General features: G+C 50.7%; 2 protein-coding genes across 2 annotated transcripts in view; one reads left to right on the top strand and one right to left on the bottom strand.

Annotated features, from left to right (window-relative positions):
- Nucleotides 1-4441: 4441 nt before the first annotated feature.
- On the bottom strand, nucleotides 4442-9165 carry TIMM21 (translocase of inner mitochondrial membrane 21). The gene is made up of 6 exons (XM_036245314.1): nucleotides 8638-9165; nucleotides 7312-7374; nucleotides 7118-7215; nucleotides 5095-5168; nucleotides 4901-5006; nucleotides 4442-4809 (listed from the first exon to the last, which is right to left on the bottom strand). The coding sequence occupies exons 1-6, from the start codon at nucleotides 8930-8932 to the stop codon at nucleotides 4714-4716; spliced, it is 732 nt and encodes a 243-aa protein (XP_036101207.1). The 5' UTR covers nucleotides 8933-9165; the 3' UTR covers nucleotides 4442-4713.
- Nucleotides 9166-9798: 633 nt separating this feature from the next.
- Nucleotides 9799-19754, top strand: part of FBXO15 (F-box protein 15) — a 40580-nt gene continuing 30624 nt past the window's right edge. Inside the window, exons 1-3 of the mRNA XM_036245976.1 lie at nucleotides 9799-9905; nucleotides 15662-15772; nucleotides 18030-18134. Coding sequence (XP_036101869.1) covers nucleotides 9799-9905; nucleotides 15662-15772; nucleotides 18030-18134 — 323 coding nt within the window. The remainder of the gene's footprint in view (nucleotides 9906-15661; nucleotides 15773-18029; nucleotides 18135-19754) is intronic.

Here is a 19754-nt window from a genome sequence, read left to right as displayed (position 1 = left end):
CAGTTTGAGGTTCCAGTTCTCATTTACTTAAAAACATTTTCTTTCTTTCTTTAGAGACAGAAGAAGGGAGAGGGAGAGAGATAGAAACATCGATTGGCACCTCCTGCATGCCCCCCACTGGGGATCGGGCCCTCAACCTGGGCATGTGCCCTGACCGGGAATCGACCTCTCGGTGCAGGGTCCACACTCAAACACTGAGGCACACCGGCCGGCACCAGTTCTCATTTTCTGTCTGTGGCAGCGTCTCATTACTTTAGGCAGCTGTAAGTCTGGCTCTGGGGACGTGGTTTGCATCTGTGGATTCGAGTAAAGGACAATGTGCGCTCTCTGGCCCTGGGGGACAGTGCCCAGAACACTGTCCTTGAGAAAAAGAAAATAATTTAAGAAATATTCTTAAAAATAAAAATTAATACAAACACCATGATAAAATATCGACACTTGAGGTAAAGAGAGGATCTGTAGTACTGACCTTTGTTTTCACCTTCAGTCTCCAGGACAGAGGGGCTGGGCGGGGCTGGGCGCCGTTTTCCATTTGCCCCAATGAGTTTGTTAGGAAAGCCGTGTGTTCGAGTGGTTCTGGGCCCAGCCTCATAGCTGAAACACCTGGGTTGCTTGCAAACCAGAGGCTGTGACGTACCAAAGTGCATCACATGACTCCTTAAAGTGGAGACACCCCTGGCTGGGTCTGCACAGGAAGGTGGAGAGATCCAAGTGTCAGAGGGGCTCCTGCCCACTACTGCTGGCTTCGAAGGTGGAGGAAGGGACCAGGAGCCCGGGAGTGGGAGTGGATCCCAGAAACTGGCAATGGCCCCCCGGTACACACAGCAGGAAAACAGTGCCCTTGGTCCTACATGGCAAAGAACTGAATTTGCCTGCAAGTCGAGTGACCAAGAAAACAGCCCGAGGGAAGGATTGTAGCCCCGCTGACACCAGTGTTCCAGTTTTGCTTGACCAAACCGTATTTCAAATAGTCACCCCTAAAGAACATGTGTCCTGATGCTAAATAATCTCATCCTTTCTGTCATGAGATGGGGAGTTAGATCTATTGCAGAGTTAAATGAAAGTGATGAAACAAATGAGCAAAAAGTTATTACAGCTGTAAGACAGGTGGCGCCAGACTACTTGGGAAGAAAACTACTTCCCACCTGGCAGCTCCAGCAGGTATTTCCTGAAGGTGTTAAGTGTCTCATGCTAGTTATTTATAGCACCTCCTCCTTTTCTTCTTGATCTTTTTTCTTTTCATTCTGTGACTACCCTTGACAGTCTCAGCCACTCCCGTGATGTTAAAATTAATGTGCCATTTCTCAATCTTTCGGGCAAAAAGGTTTTCCAGGTCTTTATCCGATCTCTGTATTATTCTTTATTCAGTATGCATTTAACTTGGGGACTTGAAATAACAGATATTTGCTCACAGTTGTGGAGGCTGGGATTCCGAAGCCGGGCACCAGCAGGTCCCGCTCCTGCTGAAGGCTTCGGGGCTTCTCACCTCCAGCCTCTGGTGGTTCCAGGCGTCCCTTTGCTTGTAGCTACTGAACTCCGAACCTTGCCTCCGTCCTCACGTGGCCCTTTCTGTCCGTGTTCTGTCCTCTTCCTAGTAGGACGCCTGTCATATTTGACCTAAGGCCCATCCTAATCCAGCACGATCTCATCTTAACTGATTACATCTGCAAAGGCCTTACTTCTGAATAAATCCCATGTTGAGGTTCCGGGTGGACAAGCATTTTTGGAGGATACCAACCCACCACGAATACCATGTGAAGCTTCGCATGGTCTCGAACTTAAAAAAAAAATTTTAAGAGGGAGAGGGAGAGGGAGTGATGGAAACATCGATGAGAGAACATGCCCCCCACTGGGGATCGGGCCAATCCAGGCATGTGCCCTGACCGGAAACCAAACTGACAACCTCCTGGTGCATAGGTCAATGCTCAACCACTGAGCCACACTGGCTGGGCACGAGGTTTTTTATTGTAGCCCCCAAGCAAGATAAAAGACTGCAGACCCCAAGTCACCTGCTATTCAGTGGAAAAGGAACTGGATGGGGAAATGGGCAAACTGTGGTCCCTCCCCGAGATCCACTTCACCCTCCCCACGACTCGGAACCATGTTGTTTGTGCTCATATAGCTCCAACCCTGGTTCTAGTTGTGGGTGGTAATTACGTTATTGTTCAGGGATCAATGAGAATCTCTCCCTAAACCATTCAGGGCGATGCTTTTCCTGTTCACAGTGGTGCAGGAGGGCTTGTGATCTCAGCAGTTGTAGTGAGAATGAAGCTCTGATGGTTGGGGTGTTCTCCATCCCTCTGTCTGTAAACGAGGAGGCAGGTGTCTCTGGTACTGTCAGCAGTTGTAGTGAGAATGAAGCTTTGATGGTTGGGGTGTTCTCCATCCCTCTGTCTGTAAACGAGGAGGCAGGTGTTTCTGGTACTGTCAGCAGTTGTAGTGAGAATGAAGCTTTGATGGTTGGGGTGTTCTCCATCCCTCTGTAAACGAGGAGGCAGGTGTCTCTGGTACTGTCAGCAGTTGTAGTGAGAATGCAGCTTTGATGGTTGGGGTGTTCTCCATCCCTCTGTCTGTAAACGAGGAGGCAGGTGTCTCTGGTACTGTCAGCAGTTGTAGTGAGAATGCAGCTTTGATGGTTGGGGTGTTCTCCATCCCTCTGTCTGTAAACGAGGAGGCAGGTGTGTCTGGTACTGTCAGCAGTTGTAGTGAGAATGAAGCTTTGATGGTTGGGGTGTTCTCCATCCCTCTGTCTATAAACGAGAAGGCAGGTGTCTCTGGTACTGTCAGCAGTTGTAGTGAGAATGAAGCTTTGATGGTTGGGGTGTTCTCCATCCCTCTGTCTATAAACGAGAAGGCAGGTGTCTCTGGTACTGTCAGCAGACGTCTTTCAGGCTAGGGAAGACCAGACCTGGGATCAAGCTGACACTCGAAGGCCGAGAGGAAGGACTGGAAAACAGTGTCGCTGTTGAGGTTGGACTCCTGGATTCCACCCCACCTGCAGCCTGATCCCGCCTTGGGCTTCTCTGTTATGTGAGCCAAGAATTTCCCTTTATTAAGCCACTTTGATTGGGACTTTAAGTTGCTCATAATAACAAACATCCTAGCAGACATACTGTACCGCACACCAAATTTAGGGGAACATTCTGGATACCTCTGCTTATTTGAACTTGCACAGTCTTCTATTAAAGACTTGTTACTAGGTAATCATAGAACAAGAATGCTACGGATGAAAAATATACATTACAGCCCAGCCGGTGTGGCTCAGTGGTTGAACATCAACCCATGCACCAAGAGGTCGCTGGTTCGATTCCCGGTCAGGGCACATGCCCAGGTTGTGGGCCCGATCCCTAGTGGGGGGCATGCAGGAGACAGCCAATGTTCTCTCTCATTGATGTTTCTCTCTCTCTGAAAAATCAGTAAAAATGTATTAAAAATATGACAATAGCAACACAATAATAGCTGTTGATGTGAATGAATCAAAATTACACCTATTTTTTGGTGGGCCCCGGAATTTTAGTCACTAGTGTGTGCCATGAGATGAAAAAGGTTAAAATGGCTGCTCCAGACCCTTCCACAAGTGAAGCCCCAGCTCCACCTGGGACGACAGCAGCTAACGGAAGGGGTCACACCCGTGCCTCCACCTTTTCATCCCCCTGTAGATTGTTAACAGCATCCCATGGTATAGGAGTCATCACTAAGTTTAGTGAAGGATTTTGCTTTTTGAAAGAAACTAAGCCGAAAAGCTTGGTGACAGGGAGCCTTGTGCTGCCACCCTCTGCCCCTAGGTGGCACGTTTGTACTTTCTCAGAGGACGAGGAGAGGAGTGAATACCAGGCACCGCGACCTCCCCACACGACCTCCCGACACGTCCCGACGCAGGGCTTCCTCCTGTTCTAAGGATCGAAGCTCAGCCACGCACAGGTGTGTGTTCGAGAGTGAGGTGGCGAGTTGAGAAAGGTGTCCCCACATGCTCCTAGTGGCAGTGCGTCAGTGTCACCAAGGGTGACAGCTTCTGCGGCCCAGGCTCTTGCACCCTAACCTCCTTCACTGTCCTCGTGAGCCACACCAGCGAGGCCGGACACACAAGGGCACCCGCACAGGCCCACACCCCTGGTGAGAGCCCGCAGGTCCGATGACAGCGGTCACCACCCCTCTGTGCAATGCCGCCGCGCGCGGGGACGTGGGACACACCAGATCGCCACACTCATACGAGGGGCGCGACCTTCCTAGGACCGCTTCGAAGGGTGTGTACGTCTCACTTGGTCCCTTCGGTTCTCAGATATGCTCAGGTGTTTATCTCGTTAGGCACCAAAGTACACGGAAGGAAGCTGCTTCTGACATGTTGGTTTTCATTTTATTCCACATTTAATAAGCTGTACAACATAAAAAAGCACAAAATACTGAACTCTGTTTTCTTATTTACATGATGTAAAATTTTAAACAAAAACTTCTTATGGAACATGTTAAGTAGAGCAAAAGACTGCCCATGATTACCTAAAATATGCTCTAGTTCATGATTCTTTGACTCTGTAAGAGAATCTCTAATTCAGCGTGTCTGAAGGCAACCACCACCCAGTCGGTTCACTGTGACGAGCTACACATACTTCCCGTCTGCTCAGACCGACCGCGCGGGAGAGCCACGGAGACCAGGCCGGGAGTCCGCGCCACGGACACGCACCAGGAGCGGGCACGCGTGCCGATCCGCGCACCCGCTCAGGACCGGTTGTCTTCAATGACAATAGTTCTTCTAGGGTAGCCTTCCAGTTCTACAAATATGTATCGAAATTCGTATTCACCACTTTCCGGGTTCTGAAGAAAAAAAAGTGTCCCAAGGTGTCACTTTCGTCCAGTGCATTCCACGCAGCGCACGCAGTCCCGCGTCTCCCCGCCTCATCCTTACCTCCTTCACCTCCAGGTGCACCGTCCCCTGCTTCCCGGGCTCGGAGCCCTGGATGTAGAATTTCACACGCATGTGTCTCAGCCCATCTTTCACATACTCAATAAAACTGTCCAGAAAATGAAAGAACACAGGCCTAAGTTCCCTTCATTTAAAAACGGCCCCCGAGCCTTCCCCGTGCAAGCCAGGAGCAGTACCTGACGTGCTGCCTGCGCCCACGTCTCGTCATCTCCCCATAGCCTTTAACGGGCTCCCCAAAGACACTTATCACCTGCAGAATAAAGACAATGTTGTATTGAGTGGTTTCCTTCTTGTAAGTTTCTTAGGGAAATATTTTCTGACAAACCAAGTGACTTATTTTAGAAGGAAAAACCCAGTAAGCTGGGGACCCTTTCAAAATGACTCCAATAATGAAAGAAAGTTACTCTGCAAGCCCTGGCCAGGTGGCTCAGTTGGTTGGAGCATCATCCCGTACACCATAAGGTTGTGGGTTTGATCCCTGGTTGGCTGCATATGATCGATGTTTCTCTCCCTTCCACCGTCTCTAAAAAAATCAATTAAAAGAAATATATCCTCAGGTGAGGATTAAAAAAAAAAAATTAAAAAAAATTATTGTGCAAAAATCATCTCATAACTAACTTAAATATTTCCTGCAGAGACTGATCCAGGTAACTTGATGATGCTGCCTATAGGTTCAGACCCACGTAGGTGAACTGAGGCTGTTCCCACTCCTTACAAAACACAGCACCACACCCCAGAGCTCAAATATTTAAATGTCCGAGCGTTTGTAGTGAAATGTATCTAATGGGGCCTAATTCTACTAGTGTTGAGATGAAGCTATTTTTTATGTCATTAAACACAGTGAAAAACAAATCCCCAAGTAAAAACAACCTATTTAAAATAAACCATGAATTAATTATTCCTAATGGGAAACTTACAGTGAAATGGAAATGTAGTTTTTGTTGAATGTACAATGCAAACACTATGAAACCTTTAAAACACTGGTATCAAACTAAAACAAGTGTTGCCTCAAGTCTGTAACATTTTTCTCATTTTGTATTGGGCGTCTTCAGCATCACATTTTTCATGCATGAATAAAAAGGAATCAAGTATAAGATGAGGGCTATTTAAGAACTGTGGGCCTGAGACAAATGGCACAACTGTCAAACCGTCCCCTCGAATAGATCAAACCCATCGGTATCGCAACATGAGCGTTTTCTGCTTCTCAGCCAGGCCCAGTGTCTGCCGAAGACCAGGGCCTTTATAACTGCTGACAACACTGAATGTTCAGTGTAATTATTTGTGCAGCTTTTGCGGTCAGCAACTTAAGTGGTGACTTTTATACTCTGCCGCTCTGTTTGCTCTGTGTATTTTGTTTTGTTCAGAAGGCTGGAGATCTAGGCAAGGCCGAGTGTGTGAAGAGCATGGCAAGCCTTCACCTCTTCAGAGGTGCGTCGTAACATTCAATCGCCTGCTTCTGCTTATTTTCATCTCCATTAATGTCAGTTTCCCCTTCTGCAGACGGAGTAACAGCAGAACCCGACACCATGGTTTTTGAGAGATTTAATAAGGACGATGCCCTGGAATGCTAAGCACAGTCCTTGCCTCATACTATGCTCTCAATAAGAATCACTATTGTGATCAGGGGGTCATGCATCAAGTTTTATAAGAAGATTAGATGCATTACACAGTAACAGTCTTGTAAAAACAGAACCACATGTAAAGCAAGAGACATTTAAGAACTGTGTAGCTGTTTCAGCCTTGGCTGGTTTGGCTCAGCAGAGGTTACAGACTGGTACCGAAGGGTCTCTGGTTCGATTCCCGGTCAAGGGCATGTGCCTGGGTTGCAGATTTGATCACTGGCCATGGTCAGGGGTCATGCAGGAGGAAACCAATCGATGTGTCTCTCTCACATTGGGGTTTCTCTCCCTCCCTTCCACTCTACTTAAAAAAAAAAAAAGAACTGTGTAGCTGTTTCAGACTCGGGTGTATTCTAAGCATTTATTATCTATGATAACTAGTGAAACAACTTTTTTTGTATAATTAGGATGAAAACACCATACACAGATCTTTGTGCAAGTACAGAACAAAATGCTAATAGCATAAACAACTCAACACCATGTATTATATAAATCTCACTAGTCTGAGAACCTGTATGTGAATTCTGCCCATGCCCTTCTCCCTGTTATCAGAGGTTGTGTAACTGTCTTGAGGACTCACCTCGGGATGGGACCTGCACTTTTCTAAGGCTTTCCCATAGATCTTATTAGGGCTGGATGAAGAAAAAAGCTCCTTGAAAATCACATAGAACAGGCCACCTGAAAGTCACAGAACAAGAAGATCAAGCAAAGCCAGGGCGAGACAAACAGCGAGTGAAACGTATTCAGGGGTCTTATACTTGCTGTGTTCTCAACCTGTAATGCCGATTCCAATAAGCACCACCATTAAATAGGTAAAATCTCTTCCAGCTTCTTTAACTGTAGAGAGAAAGAGCACCAAGTCACACGTAGGCCACACATAAGCAAGAACCTTCAGTACTTGTAGGTGAGGTGTGGACTCACAACCAGACGAGTGGGTCTGTGTTCGGAAGGAGGTGTTCCCAAATGTCCCTGTTACTCAGAACCCAGTAAAAACCACACCTAAACCAAGTCACGTCTGAGAGGGGATGGTACAAACACTGCTATTCTTAGAGACCTTAAGACACAGGGGTGGTAGCCCCATCATATTCCCATGTCATTCGACAATCTTCCCGTTACAGAACACAGACCCTAGGGGATGACCATGGTTCACTGCAAACTCACCCAAGCAGTAACTTATGGGAACATTAGCACAGCCTCATGGCATGGGCCACTGATGTGGAGAATGCATTATTTTCCACCTCTAAGTAGCAACAGACAATGACAGTTATATGTGTAGTCTTGCCCAGGATTTGTTAAGTCTCCTTCCTGTAATAATGTAGTTTAAGTGACCTGCACATTCTGGACCTGAGATGTTCAATACAGTAGCAACACGCCACACATGGCTATTTAATTGTAAAATTAACTGATTTTTAACTTAAAATTAAATAAAAATTAAATAAAACAAAGTTCCTCCACATTAGCAACATTTCCAGTGCTCAACAGCTACAGGTGGCTAGTGGCCACTGTATTGGGATGGCCCACATACAGAACATTTGCACCACTGCACAAAGTTTAAATTGGACGACGCTGCTCGGGTCTGAGCACAGACAAGATGAAAGCTCACAAAATCCTTGTGAATGGTTGTCCTGAAGAGCACTGGCCTGATCAGGCACCCGAGATCAGGGAAATATGTATTTAACTTTCAGTTGTGTGAAACTGGAGAAGTGTGTCTCCTACATGACAATACAAACGTTTGAAAGATTGAATGGGAGAGTCAACTGGATGCAATGACATCTGGGCAATCTTGTCTATTTTAAGGAGGTAAACAACGGTTTAAGTTTTCCATAGCTCTCTCCACACCCGAACCAGTAAAAGTTGAGAAAACACTTTCTAGACATAAGTCAACAAGTTATATCAAAACCAACGTTCAAATCTGAGTTCAAGTCTATGAAGAATATTGCATGCCTATACTCTCTGATGCTGAACTATGTGTGGCGGTTCTACCGTTTCGTTTGAGTGACTGTCTTTCCCGCTGTAGCGCTGAACTTCTAGCAAAGGGCAAGGGCGGCGACCCTTGTCAGGTGCTGCAAGGCTGGTCCTGCCTGGAGACTTGCCTCTCACCTTTCTGTGCCGTTGAGATGGCGGTGTCCCCTCTCTGACTGTGCACGGACACCTGCTTGCTGCTGTCCTCCTTTGCTCTCTGGGCACCCCGTCCCTGCGTCCAGATGGTCCTCGGGGTGACTCCAAGGGCACAGCCAGGTCGCACCGTTTTCGGCTCGTGCAGCCCCCATCGCAAACTGGGCTCCGTCCTCAAGCAAGCTCTGCTAAGTACAAAGCGTGGCAAAGACAAGCGCTTCCTCGAGGACCTGTGCAGCTTCTCCGTATACTGTACAGCTCGCAGAAAAGAACAAATCATGTTCTCAGAAACCCGCTCCGCTGAGCGCTACCACCAGCAAAGCTCCAGGGGCCTCCACGCCCAGCCGGACCTGTGCTCGAGGGCACGCATCCGGTAATGCTCGCGGCGCAAGGCCTCTCGGAAGAAGGTGCTGTCCACCTCCCCTTCTCTTTGGTCCTCTTTTTACTTGGATTCAAGTGCTTTGATTCCCTTCCACGCTGACATTCACACTCTCCCCGCCACGCCTTTGCAAAGTACGGTGGGAAGCCCCTAGGAATCCTGGGAACAGTAGTTTGAGGACGTCACGCTTCACTGAGTGCCGACAGCGGAGAAAGCACCCGGACTACATCACCCACAGTGCAAAGCGGCCGGAGCGCACGCGGGCCTCGCGCCGTCTCCCAGGCCACCTTGCGCGGACCGCTTACGCCTGCGCAGCACGTAGTTGGTGTTGGCGGGACTCGCGGGGCGGTGACAGTGAAGTAGGGGAACGCACGAGTCACGGTAGCCACTGTAAGCTGCGTGTTCGTGCGACCTCTGCAGAGGACTCCGTGCACCGCAAACCTCTCGGGTCTGACTGCGGCTCCGCCCTCCCTTATGGGCGAACGCTGTAGCCTTTGCGTTCTGGTTTCTTACCCCCCAAACAAGACGGAAAGTGGCGCGAACCACCCCAGTGCCGGCCACTGGGGAGGAACGAGGCCACCACCGTTGCAGCGTGGGTGTCACCAACTCCGAGCGCTCAGAAGTTTCTAGAACCGCCCCGGGAGCGCGCGGAGAGGAGCTTCTGCGCATGCGTGTCGGGGAGCGCACCGACGTCGGGTGGGCGTGGCGTGGGCGGTGTTCTTTGCCTTCGCGACGTCGCACCGCCCACGGTTTGCCGCCGGGTCGCCATGGCGACCGGACGCGCCCGGCTCCTGCACCAGCACTGGCTCGGCGTCCAGGCGCTGCGCCTGCCTCCCGGGGGCGTCGGCGCGGCCCCCGGGAGCGGCGGGTTCAGGTGACGGTCCCCTCCCTCCACCCGCCCTGCCGCCCGTTCCCCTTTGTTCCTTGGTCCCTCTCGGGGGCGTCGCTGGCGGCTCCTGTGAACGCGGGAAAGGTCGGGAAGAACCGCGGGAGGGGGTGTCTTCGGCTTGGAAACGTGGGTCATCCCAAGTGGTGCTTCAAGGAGAGTGGCTCCCCGGAAGCCTTCCGTCCCCTTCCGTTAAATCAGTTAATGGGCACCGCGAACGCGGAAGCCCCCCAAGCCCTGCGCAGCGCCTCGCGGCGCGAATGGTCGCCCGGGCCAGACAGGTGCACCTCGCAGGTGTCTGTCCACCTGCAGGTCCTGAAAGGGCCCCGCTCCGCACGCGCCCCCAGTGTCCTTCCGTCTCCTGAGACCGGGAGTCGCCCACCTTTCGTCTTTTTAGGACCTTGTCCCTTGGAGAGAGAGGAAGGTGTGAACCCGTAGGCGGATGTCTCGGGGTGGTCCGGGAGCGCCCCCTTCCGGCAGCACTTGGTGCACTTCTTACACTTGCGGCAACTCGGACTCAAGGCCGGTCTGGGTCTCCGTGCAAACAGGGTTTAGGTGGCCGCCCCGCGGGGCTCGGCTCCTAACCCTCTCCCGCCGGCTTTCCTGCCCAGGTGCTGGGGGCCCGTGCTGTTCTCCTGGTGTCTGGAGCCTCGTCACAGCGCGAGTGAGCCGGTGTGCCCTAGGTACCAACGTGCTGTCGTGCAGCGTATTACATACCTTCCCTTTTATCAGGGGCCGTCCCAGCTCCGTGCCCATCGTCCCAGTTAGTCGACGAGGTGAAGGGATAATGCTTAGGACCGTTTGCATTCTCGAGGATTAACATTTTGCCTGTAAGTCTTCTTACTTTACAGATACAGACACTCATGCATATTATGCCATCTGATAAACTGGATGTCTGTGCTTACGCATTCAAAACGGTTGTTGCTTACCAGTTCAACTACTGGTCATTTTTGTTTGCCTGAATCTCCAGGTCTATGTCCCATGTCCACCGGAGTACTTCGCTTTCCCTGGTTTCCCAAGCAGAGCCTTGTCCCTTCGTGTTATGGTACCAGGTTATGTCTAGCATTACAGACACTCAAGAACCAACTAGTACCAACACGGAGGGACAAGGCTCTGCGTCGGAAACCAGACACCGTCGAGGGGTTGGTTAAACTGCGTGGCCTCCATACAGGGAACAATGTTCAGCCAGTGAAAGTGCAGTTTCAACACAGGTGAAAGCGTGGGAGGCAGAGATGAGTTCATGACGTCCTCCAGCTGTCCAGGTGGCTTGCTCCCTCACCTCCATTCAAACGTCACCATCTCGGTTAGGCCATGATCAATCATTCTTAGCATCTGACTTTTCTTTAGCAAAATGAACGTATATATCACCGGATCACTGAGGATGTGCTGACTCCCAGGCCAGGCATAACGGCAGACACACTAATCACATCATTTCACCAGAAAGTTCAGTCAACTTACAAAGCACTGTAAGGTTCACCGTATAAAAATCACTGTGCTTCCCTCTAACAGAGCACTATAGATAAAGACTAACTTTAGTAACTGGCAAAATGATTTAAGGTTCAATCTTCCTAGTTGGATCCCAGTCTTCCTCTCCTACTTAAAAAAGAATGTTCGCAGGCACCGTCACCATGCTGTTTGTCACAAGGCTTGTGGTTCTGTCTAGCATTACAGATACGCGAGAACCAACTAGTAGGAGAGGAAGACTGGGATCTAACTAGTGATTTTTTTTTTTTTCCTCACCCGAGGATATTTTTCCATTTTTTGTACAGATAGAGTGGGAGGGAGAGAGAGAGAGAAACATCGACGTGAAGGGACACATCGAGTGGCTGCCACCCGCACGACTAACCAGGGCCAGGGACAAACTGCAACCAAAGTATGTGCCCTTAGGGGGAACCGAACCCAGGTCTCTCCGGACCGCAGGCCAACGCTCTAACCGCTGAGCCAAACTGGCCAGGGCTAACTAGTGATTTTTATATGGTGAACCTTACAGTCATGAACTCATCTCCGCCTCCCACGCTTTCACCTGTGTTGAAACTGCACTTGCACTGGCTGAACATTGTTCCCTGTATGGAGGCCACGCAGTTTAACCAACCCCTCTACGGTGTCTGGTATTTTTTCCCCAGCAGACAACTTTGAGATGGATGTTCTTGAGTGAAATCATAAGGCACATTTTTTCACCTTAGTTTATATTTCTAGAAATGAAATTCCTGGCTTAAAAAAAAGCATGTGCCCGTAAGGGTCTTAACAAACACTTCCAGATTTGGCTTTCCACAGTGCACCCGCTCCTGCTCCCGGCCCTGAGCGAGCCTGCTGGTCTGCCCCAGCCGGCCCGGGCCTCACTGTGGGTCTGGTCTCCGCTGCTGTGCTGGATGGGAGTGGACCAATACATCACATTAATTTAGTGTTCCTCAGCTCCCTTGGAAGGCCTAGGATAATAGTTCTTGTTTCTTTTGGCATCTTCTGAATGAAGAAACACCTAATGACAAGAAGCTGTTGTCAGTTTACGTTATCAATAAATGTGCTTTTAAGTACATCTATTTTGTATTAACCACAGCATTATTCATTAAGTAAAAAAAACTTGTTAAAAACAAAATCTAGTGAGAGACATCTTTGGTCCTCACACGCGTGTGCAGGGTTCACAGCCTTGCACTGCGGGGCCAGGGCACCGTCCGAGCCCCTGGGGGACAGTGTTACTTGACACAGGAGCAATAGAGGTTCTTTTCTGTTGAAACTTAGGTGTTAGAAACCTTTGTCGACTGAAAGCATTTTTATCTTTGAATATGTGGTGCAGGTGAATGTAGAACGTTCAAGAATAGTTAATCACTTAGGAAATGCCTTTAATAATTCTTAAATGTACCACATAGTTCCATGTATATGTGGAATATAAGCTGATGAACAAAACACAAATAGACTCATGGAAACAGAGACCAAAGGGCTGGTTACCAGAAGGGAAGGGGGGGGGCAAAAGGGAAGGGGATACACTCAATAATACCATGATCAGTTTGCACAGTGACAAGTGATTACTGGAGTCATGGGGGTGATCACACCAGAGTAAAAACAGTGTTGATCACTATGTTGTACACCTGAAACTAATACTGCATACCAACTATACTTAAATAAAAAAATTTAAATGTATAGTTTGAAAAAGTGTGTATTGTGTTGAATACTGTACCCCATCCGCCAAGTGTTGTCCACCCAGAGCTTCAGGATGTGACTTTATTAGGTGGGCGGGTCTTTGCACCTGTCATTAGTTGAGATGAGTCCTGCTGGGTTACAGTGGGTCCTCAATCGGATATGAGTGATGTCCTTATAAGAAGGCCAATGTGCGTGCTCGTGTGTGCACACGGGAGCTGGCCGTGGACAGGTGGACAGAGTTGAGTGATGTTGCCCCAAGCCAGAGGAGCCACCACTAGAGGCTGAAGGGGCCGGGAAGGGTTCCTCCCGAGACCCTTTGGAGGGAGCGTGGCCCTCCCAGCACTTTGACTTGGGACTTTTGGCCTCTAGGACCTTGAGAGAGTACATTTCTGTTGTTTTAAGTTTGAGGCTCTTTGTTAAGGCAGCCCTAGGAAACGAATCCAATTAGGAAATTGTATTTTACTTGACTGCCGTGTTAGAGCAGGGGCAGTGGAGTTGAACCTTTTCTGCTGTGGAAATTTTTTCTTACATAAAAGTTTCGACAGAAGTACAAAAATACATGGCACAGGTGGAATTCTCTGATTAAGACGGAGCTGGCGTTGCTCAGCTTTCCGAATTAGCATCTTCCTGTCCTCTCCTTCCTGTCGGCAGAGCACAGATGGAAAACCACGGCGTCCGTCTGCCCAGCGGCTTCCTCTTGCCCAGTGCGCGCTGGTTAGGGAGTCAGATAAGACAAGCTCGTGGGGAGCCCTCTGCTGAAGCTGGGGCACGGAGGCCTGCGGAGTCAGTGCTTTTCACCTTGGTGACTTTGTTACCCTCCGGGACCCAGAGAGGTTTCTGGTGTTCGACCCCTCTTGAATTGGGATGCTGGTGTGCAGGTGGTAGCTAATGTGCGTGGAGGGCTTGCTAGGTGCTGGCCAGCTGGGCAATGCCAGGCGACCTGAGTGCTGGCTGACACAGGTACATCTGGTGTGCTGGGTGACGGCTCCCCGTGCTTCCTAAGCGCTGCTTGTGCTGGGGTCCAGGCCCTGCTCTGTCCACATCTGTCCACTTGGATTTCATTCTTCAGCTGCCAGAGACATTGTCACCCTTCCTTCCAAGTTCCTGGGATCCCTCGTTTTGCCCCCAATTATTACCCGTGTCCTCTTTGAGTGATAGTCTGAATCTATCCAGGCAACCAGCTTGGTGGAAAGAACTGATGTTGGTTCAAGTGTTGGGGAGCAAAGCACTGACTATGGGTACCAGTGCCGGAGAACAGCCTGGGGATAAGGACACTGGAGACTCCTGTCCCTTCCTGAAGAGCAGGCTGGTGGGAGGGGGTCAGTAGCTGGTGTGTGTGGTAAAGAAGCACTTCCAGCCCTGGCCGGTTTGGCTCAGCGGCTGGAGCGTCGGCCTGCGGTCCAGAGAGACCCGGGTTCGGTTCCCGCTAAGGGCACGTACCTCGGTTGCAGTTTGTCTCCGGCCCTGGTTGGTCGTGCGGGTGGCAGCCACTCGATGTGTCCCTTTCACGTTGCTGTTTTTCTCTCTCTCTGTTCCTCTCTCTCCCTCCCACTCTATCTGAACAAAAAATGGAAAAATGTCCTCGGGTGAGGATAAGAAACAAAGAAGCACTTCCAAACCTTTCCAAGAGAAACAGCCTCGTCGCCAGGAGGCTGTGGGCTGTTACTCAGGCGTTTCAGGTCCCTACCCAGCTGCCACTGAGCACCACTGTGTTTGAGGACGGATTTTAATAAGTTATTTTAGGGACTTCTGAAAAGAACTAATTGCACACAATACTATACCCTACTTGAGTGAATCTGAAAAGCCATGATGGGCCTGGCCCGTGTGGCTCAGTGGGTGAGCGCTGACCCCTGCACCAGGAGGTCCCCGGTTTGATTCCCAGTCAGGGCACATGCCCGGGTTGCAGCCCGATCCCTGGTAGGGGGTGTGCAGGAGTCAGCTAATCGATGTTTCCCTCATCGTTGATGTTTCCCTCTCTCTCTCCCTCTCTCTCTCTGAAATCAATAAGAACATTTAAACAAAGGCCATTAATGATAAAATTCACTATTATTTTACGTGCCACGAAAAGAAAAGATGGACAATGAAAGCATATTGCATTGAAAGTGAGGGGTTAACACGAAGACACATTTCTGGGTGAGCATGTGGTGCTTCTGCGGCCGTGACTGCCAAAGCCCGAGTGGGGACCAGTCAGGGCCCCGGAGGCCAGCAGAGCCGTGGGGCGTGGGGCAGGTCCCACCCACGAATCTCGAGTTCTCCTTCTCTGCTAGGCCCTGTCGCCGTCTTACTGAGAGCAGACAGTGCATTTTACCGTTTCCTTTTTGTTCCCATTGAATATGTCGTACAGAACCTCTGTGCTGCTGGCAGCCTGTAGGGAGAGTGAGTGGGAGAGTTTCGGAACCCACCAGTTAGTCCAGTTTTCAGACTTGTGACTCAGGACACAGACTGTCTCCCAGCCCCCCACCCCTTCCCTCCCTCCCTCCCTGTCTTTCCTTGCAGAGATGAAGTTTCACAGTGAGTGATGAATTTATGAATCCTTTAAAATTGTTGTCCCGGGGAACGGACAGTTCCCCTGCACTGTAGTGATTTGGATTTTCTATGTTTGCTTTCAGAAAGGGGCCAGGTGTCCAATCTGCTGCAGCCCGCGCCCCTCCAAAGCCGTCTGCCCTGTGTGAGGGGCGCTGCGGGAGGGCCCCCCCTCGCTGCCCCGTGCTCCTGGACAGGTGAGCAGGGTCGTCTGCCACTTTGTGGGAGGCTCTCGGGACGGAGTTACCAGAGGAAGGTGTGAGCTGCACACACCTAGCTGCTCCTTCGAGCTCCCTAAATAGACTTGTGTGGGAAGGACGCATAACCCGGAGCCTGCTGTGACTCATCCGCTGCCACCACCATCATCGTTAGACTAGTTTTATGGAGCTAAACTCCTGAAAGTGGGAAGTCGATTTAATTTTCCTTTTTAAAAAATGTTCTTTAAAATTATTCACTTTCCAGTTGATACCGACCCTCGAAAAGGAGAAGGAAGATGGAAGCATCTTCTTCTCGATGTTCGGGAGGTTCTGAACGTCTTAGCTTCCAGGGTCTGGGCAACGCTTTTCGCCACAGATTGTATACCGTGGCCTCAGCGATGAGAGCTGTAGAATCTTTTTGTTTTTTAATTGCGATTTGAAATGGATGCTGAGGTGCCTGTGGATTCATGCTGCTCTGAGATTTATGGGGTGCCAGCTACGTGCTAAGCATAGTGTGGAGCCCGAGGGCTTGGGGTTACCATAGACATGGGCCACGGAGGGGGAGGCTCACGGAGCCCGAGCAGAGCAGAGTTCAGATGAGAGCATAGGTGGCCTGATTCAAGTTTTGGGCTGTTGGTACTATTATCATAACTAGCTCAGCTAACAGGATACATACTCTTAGTATGTTTTTTAAAAGAAATGAAAAGCAAAAAAAAAAAAAGGCATTAAGAACAGCAGTTTAAGCTTTAAAGTCTATACTCTGGGAATACAATCTGTCATACAATAACCTGATAAAAGAATAGCGCAAATATTCATTCAGCTGTTCATCCATCAAGTGTTTGAGGACCTTCTCTGTGTCCAGTACTGAGCTGGGAGCCACTCACATGTGTTCTGATGAGGCTTACGGTCTGATGGGGGAGACACATTAAAAAAATAACGTCATGTCCTGGGGTACGTGTTGCCAAGAAAACCACGGGACGCCTGATCCAGCGTGATGGGCAGACGGTCAGGAACCCGTCTCTGAGGGGTGACATTTAAGCTGGGAGCTGAACATTGAGATGAAGAGCTTGGGGAAGAGCATCCAGGGAGGGAGCCTGGTGGACCGAGGTGAGGAGCCTGACATGGGCAGTGGGCCCGGATTGGGAGAGGTGGGCCAGGTTGGACCCGCAGACGGGTCGTGGGAAGGAGTTTGGGTGATTTTAAGCAGAGATGTGATGTAATTTGATTTTTAAAACTATCTTGTTTACCTGTCTCCCTTCTCTAGAAGGAGGGGGAGATGGAGAGAGACAGGCCAATCTGAGATACACTTGGGGGCCCACGTGGCCTGAGTTGTTTGCGAATTAGATGTGGGTGTGGGGAGAGCAGGCAGGCGGTAGGAGCTGGAACCAGGTGGCTTGGCACGTCGGGGGAGGTGCTGCTGATGGGGGTCGGGGGAGGCTCAGCTCGGGTGCTGGACTGGCCACGGCCTGTGAGTGGTTGAGAGTGGTCAGGAGAGAGCAGGGTGAAGGCAGAGGGGCTCAGGAGCCAGCTCAGAGGAAGGAGGAAGAGCGGCGAGCGAGGTCCCAGGCGCCAGGAGCGGGTGCTGCGTGGCTGGAGGAGATGCCTGCGTTCAGGGCCTGGCCAGGTGAGGGCTATCTAGGCACCTCCTGGTTCTCACAGGGTTCGTACAGTCCTGACGTCGCAGAAACACATGGCACCTTGAGAACGCACCTCAGCATCGTGTTTATAGGGCATGTAACGAAAAGGAAAGAGACACTTGGGAAAACCGTGCAGGGCTTGGTGTCTGCTTGAAGCCCAGAGGAAGCAGCCCCAAGCCCAGGACCCGTCGGGGGAGGTGCGCAGGAGCAGGGAGCTTAGGTGGGAATGTGTGGATAGTTCCTGTTCCGCTGAGGGATTGTTTCTGTTTTTTGAGGAGAAGGGATTCTGTATTTTTCTTATTAATAGCCAAGCACGCATTCTGTCTTTTCTTTCATTTCATTTATCACTCAAATAATAACACGTCATGGGGAGGTAGTGGAATCCTGCCCCTTTGATTCCGTGTGGGGATGTGACTAAAAGGCTGTTTGTGCTCTGGATCTCGGGGCTGGTGTCTGTCCTGAGAGGTGTACTAACCAGTGCAGATCCACAGAGACCGTAACTGCGGGTGAGGGTGTGGGGCCTCGTGGGCAGGAAGGTCTGCTGCTGCTCCCCTCCACAGAGAAGGCGGTAACCAGGCCCTTCTTGCCCGTCCCCGCCCCCCGCCCCCCGCCCTCCCCAGCTTGCCTGCGGAAGTCCTGCTGAAGATCCTGTCCTACCTGGATGCTGCGGCCCTGCTCTGTGTTGGATGTGTGAACAGACGCTGTTATCATCTGGCCAATGACAAGTAAGGAGGAAGCCAAAGGTCTCTTGTGTTTTGATAGACGTCCTGAGAACTAGTCAGGCCTTTTTAACCAGTTTGTAAACATTTTTAATTTAAAATAATTAATTTCAGGCCCGGTCGGTGTGGCTCAGTGGTTGACTGTCGACCCTGCACCAAGAGGTCACTGGTTTGATTCCTGGTCAGGGCACATGCCCAGGTTGTGGTCCTGATCCCTGTGGGGGACATGCAGGAGGCAGCCAGTCAATGTTCTCTCTCATCGATGTTTCTATATCTCTCTCCCTCTCCCTTCCTCTCTCTCTAAAATCAATAAAGAACAAAAAATTAATTTCAAGAGTATTTTTAGACATACTGTTTCTGGTGATAGTTTGAAAGATTGGCATCTCTTTGCTTTAAATGGAAAAAGCTCGGACTTGGTATTGGTGTGGCTGATGGGGCAGGTGGCTTCTGGTCTGCCGGCCAGGAGACATGCTGTGTCCTGAGAAGCAGACGGACTTGCCCACAGTCGCACCACACGGGCTGGCCTGGCCGGTCCTGTCTGGGTGTGCAGGGCGGGTGCGTGTGCTCAGCTGACTGGCAAGCAGGTTCCGGAGGGACGGGGCTCTGTTAGGTGTGTTTGGGGACCACCTGAACATGCCACCTGGGGAACCCTGCTCAGTGGGGAAGCGTGAAGGAGGGTGGGTGAAGGCCGGGAGGGTTCTCGCATGGAGGCTTTGCCCCAGAGGCAGGAAGCCAGAGGGGGCGAGGGTCACGCAGCTCACCCGGGCCAGTGGGGCATCTGTGAGGGAGGACAAGACCCTCCTTTGTGTTGTTTTTCTGATCTCTCTCTGCAACTTGGAATTTCATCTTGGGGGTGAGCTATTGGACTCCTCCGAACTTCTTGTGAGAATTTTGTGTCCTACAGCTGAACATCTAGGCTTGTAGGTTTGTGTCTCCTTCCCCAGCAGGAGGTCAGACAGATACTGCTCAGCCAGAGGAAGACCAGGAAGTGGACGCAGGTTTCACGGGAGGAATAGTAGATGGGGTGAACGGCAGAGGGCGCTGTGATCCCGGGCAGCCTTAAGCATCCTCTGTGTGGTGGTTCTCAGAGGCCAGTACCAGAGCGGCCGCACTGGGACCTGCTGGGCAAGTTCAGCACGAGGGCGCCTGGCCTGCACTGGGGATTCACTCTTGTGCGCTGAGACCTGCACTTTAAGTTTGTCCAGGTCACACTGACGGACCCGCGTTCTCACAGCCAGGCGGGGGCGTCAGCCTCGCTCCGGGTGTGAAGGGCGGCTTTTCCTGGCTTTTAATTTCAAAGGACGTTTTCTGTACGGGGGGATGTCTGTCTGTCTGTCAGTCCATTTGTCAACACACACACACACACACACACACCCACACACACCCAGGTGAGACTGTGTTCTCAGCAACAGATGTGGGATGGATGCAGAGCAGCCCGAGCGGGTCTTTTTAAATAAGAGGTGGGGGTGCTCACGCAGCGAGGTGTGGTGAGGGGTGTTCAAGGCGGGCCAGCCAGAGGCCCCAGGCGGTAGCTTGCTCCCAGGGTAGAGCCCAGAGCTGACATGGCAAACTCCCAGTTTCCGTAGCTGTCTCCTCTCCCTGCTGTTTGCTCATCCGCTCCTTCCC

Source organism: Molossus molossus, unplaced genomic scaffold, assembly GCF_014108415.1.
Source record: "Molossus molossus isolate mMolMol1 unplaced genomic scaffold, mMolMol1.p scaffold_m16_p_6, whole genome shotgun sequence".
NCBI lineage: Eukaryota > Metazoa > Chordata > Mammalia > Chiroptera > Molossidae > Molossus > Molossus molossus.
This window is presented reverse-complemented; position numbering and strand designations above follow the sequence as displayed.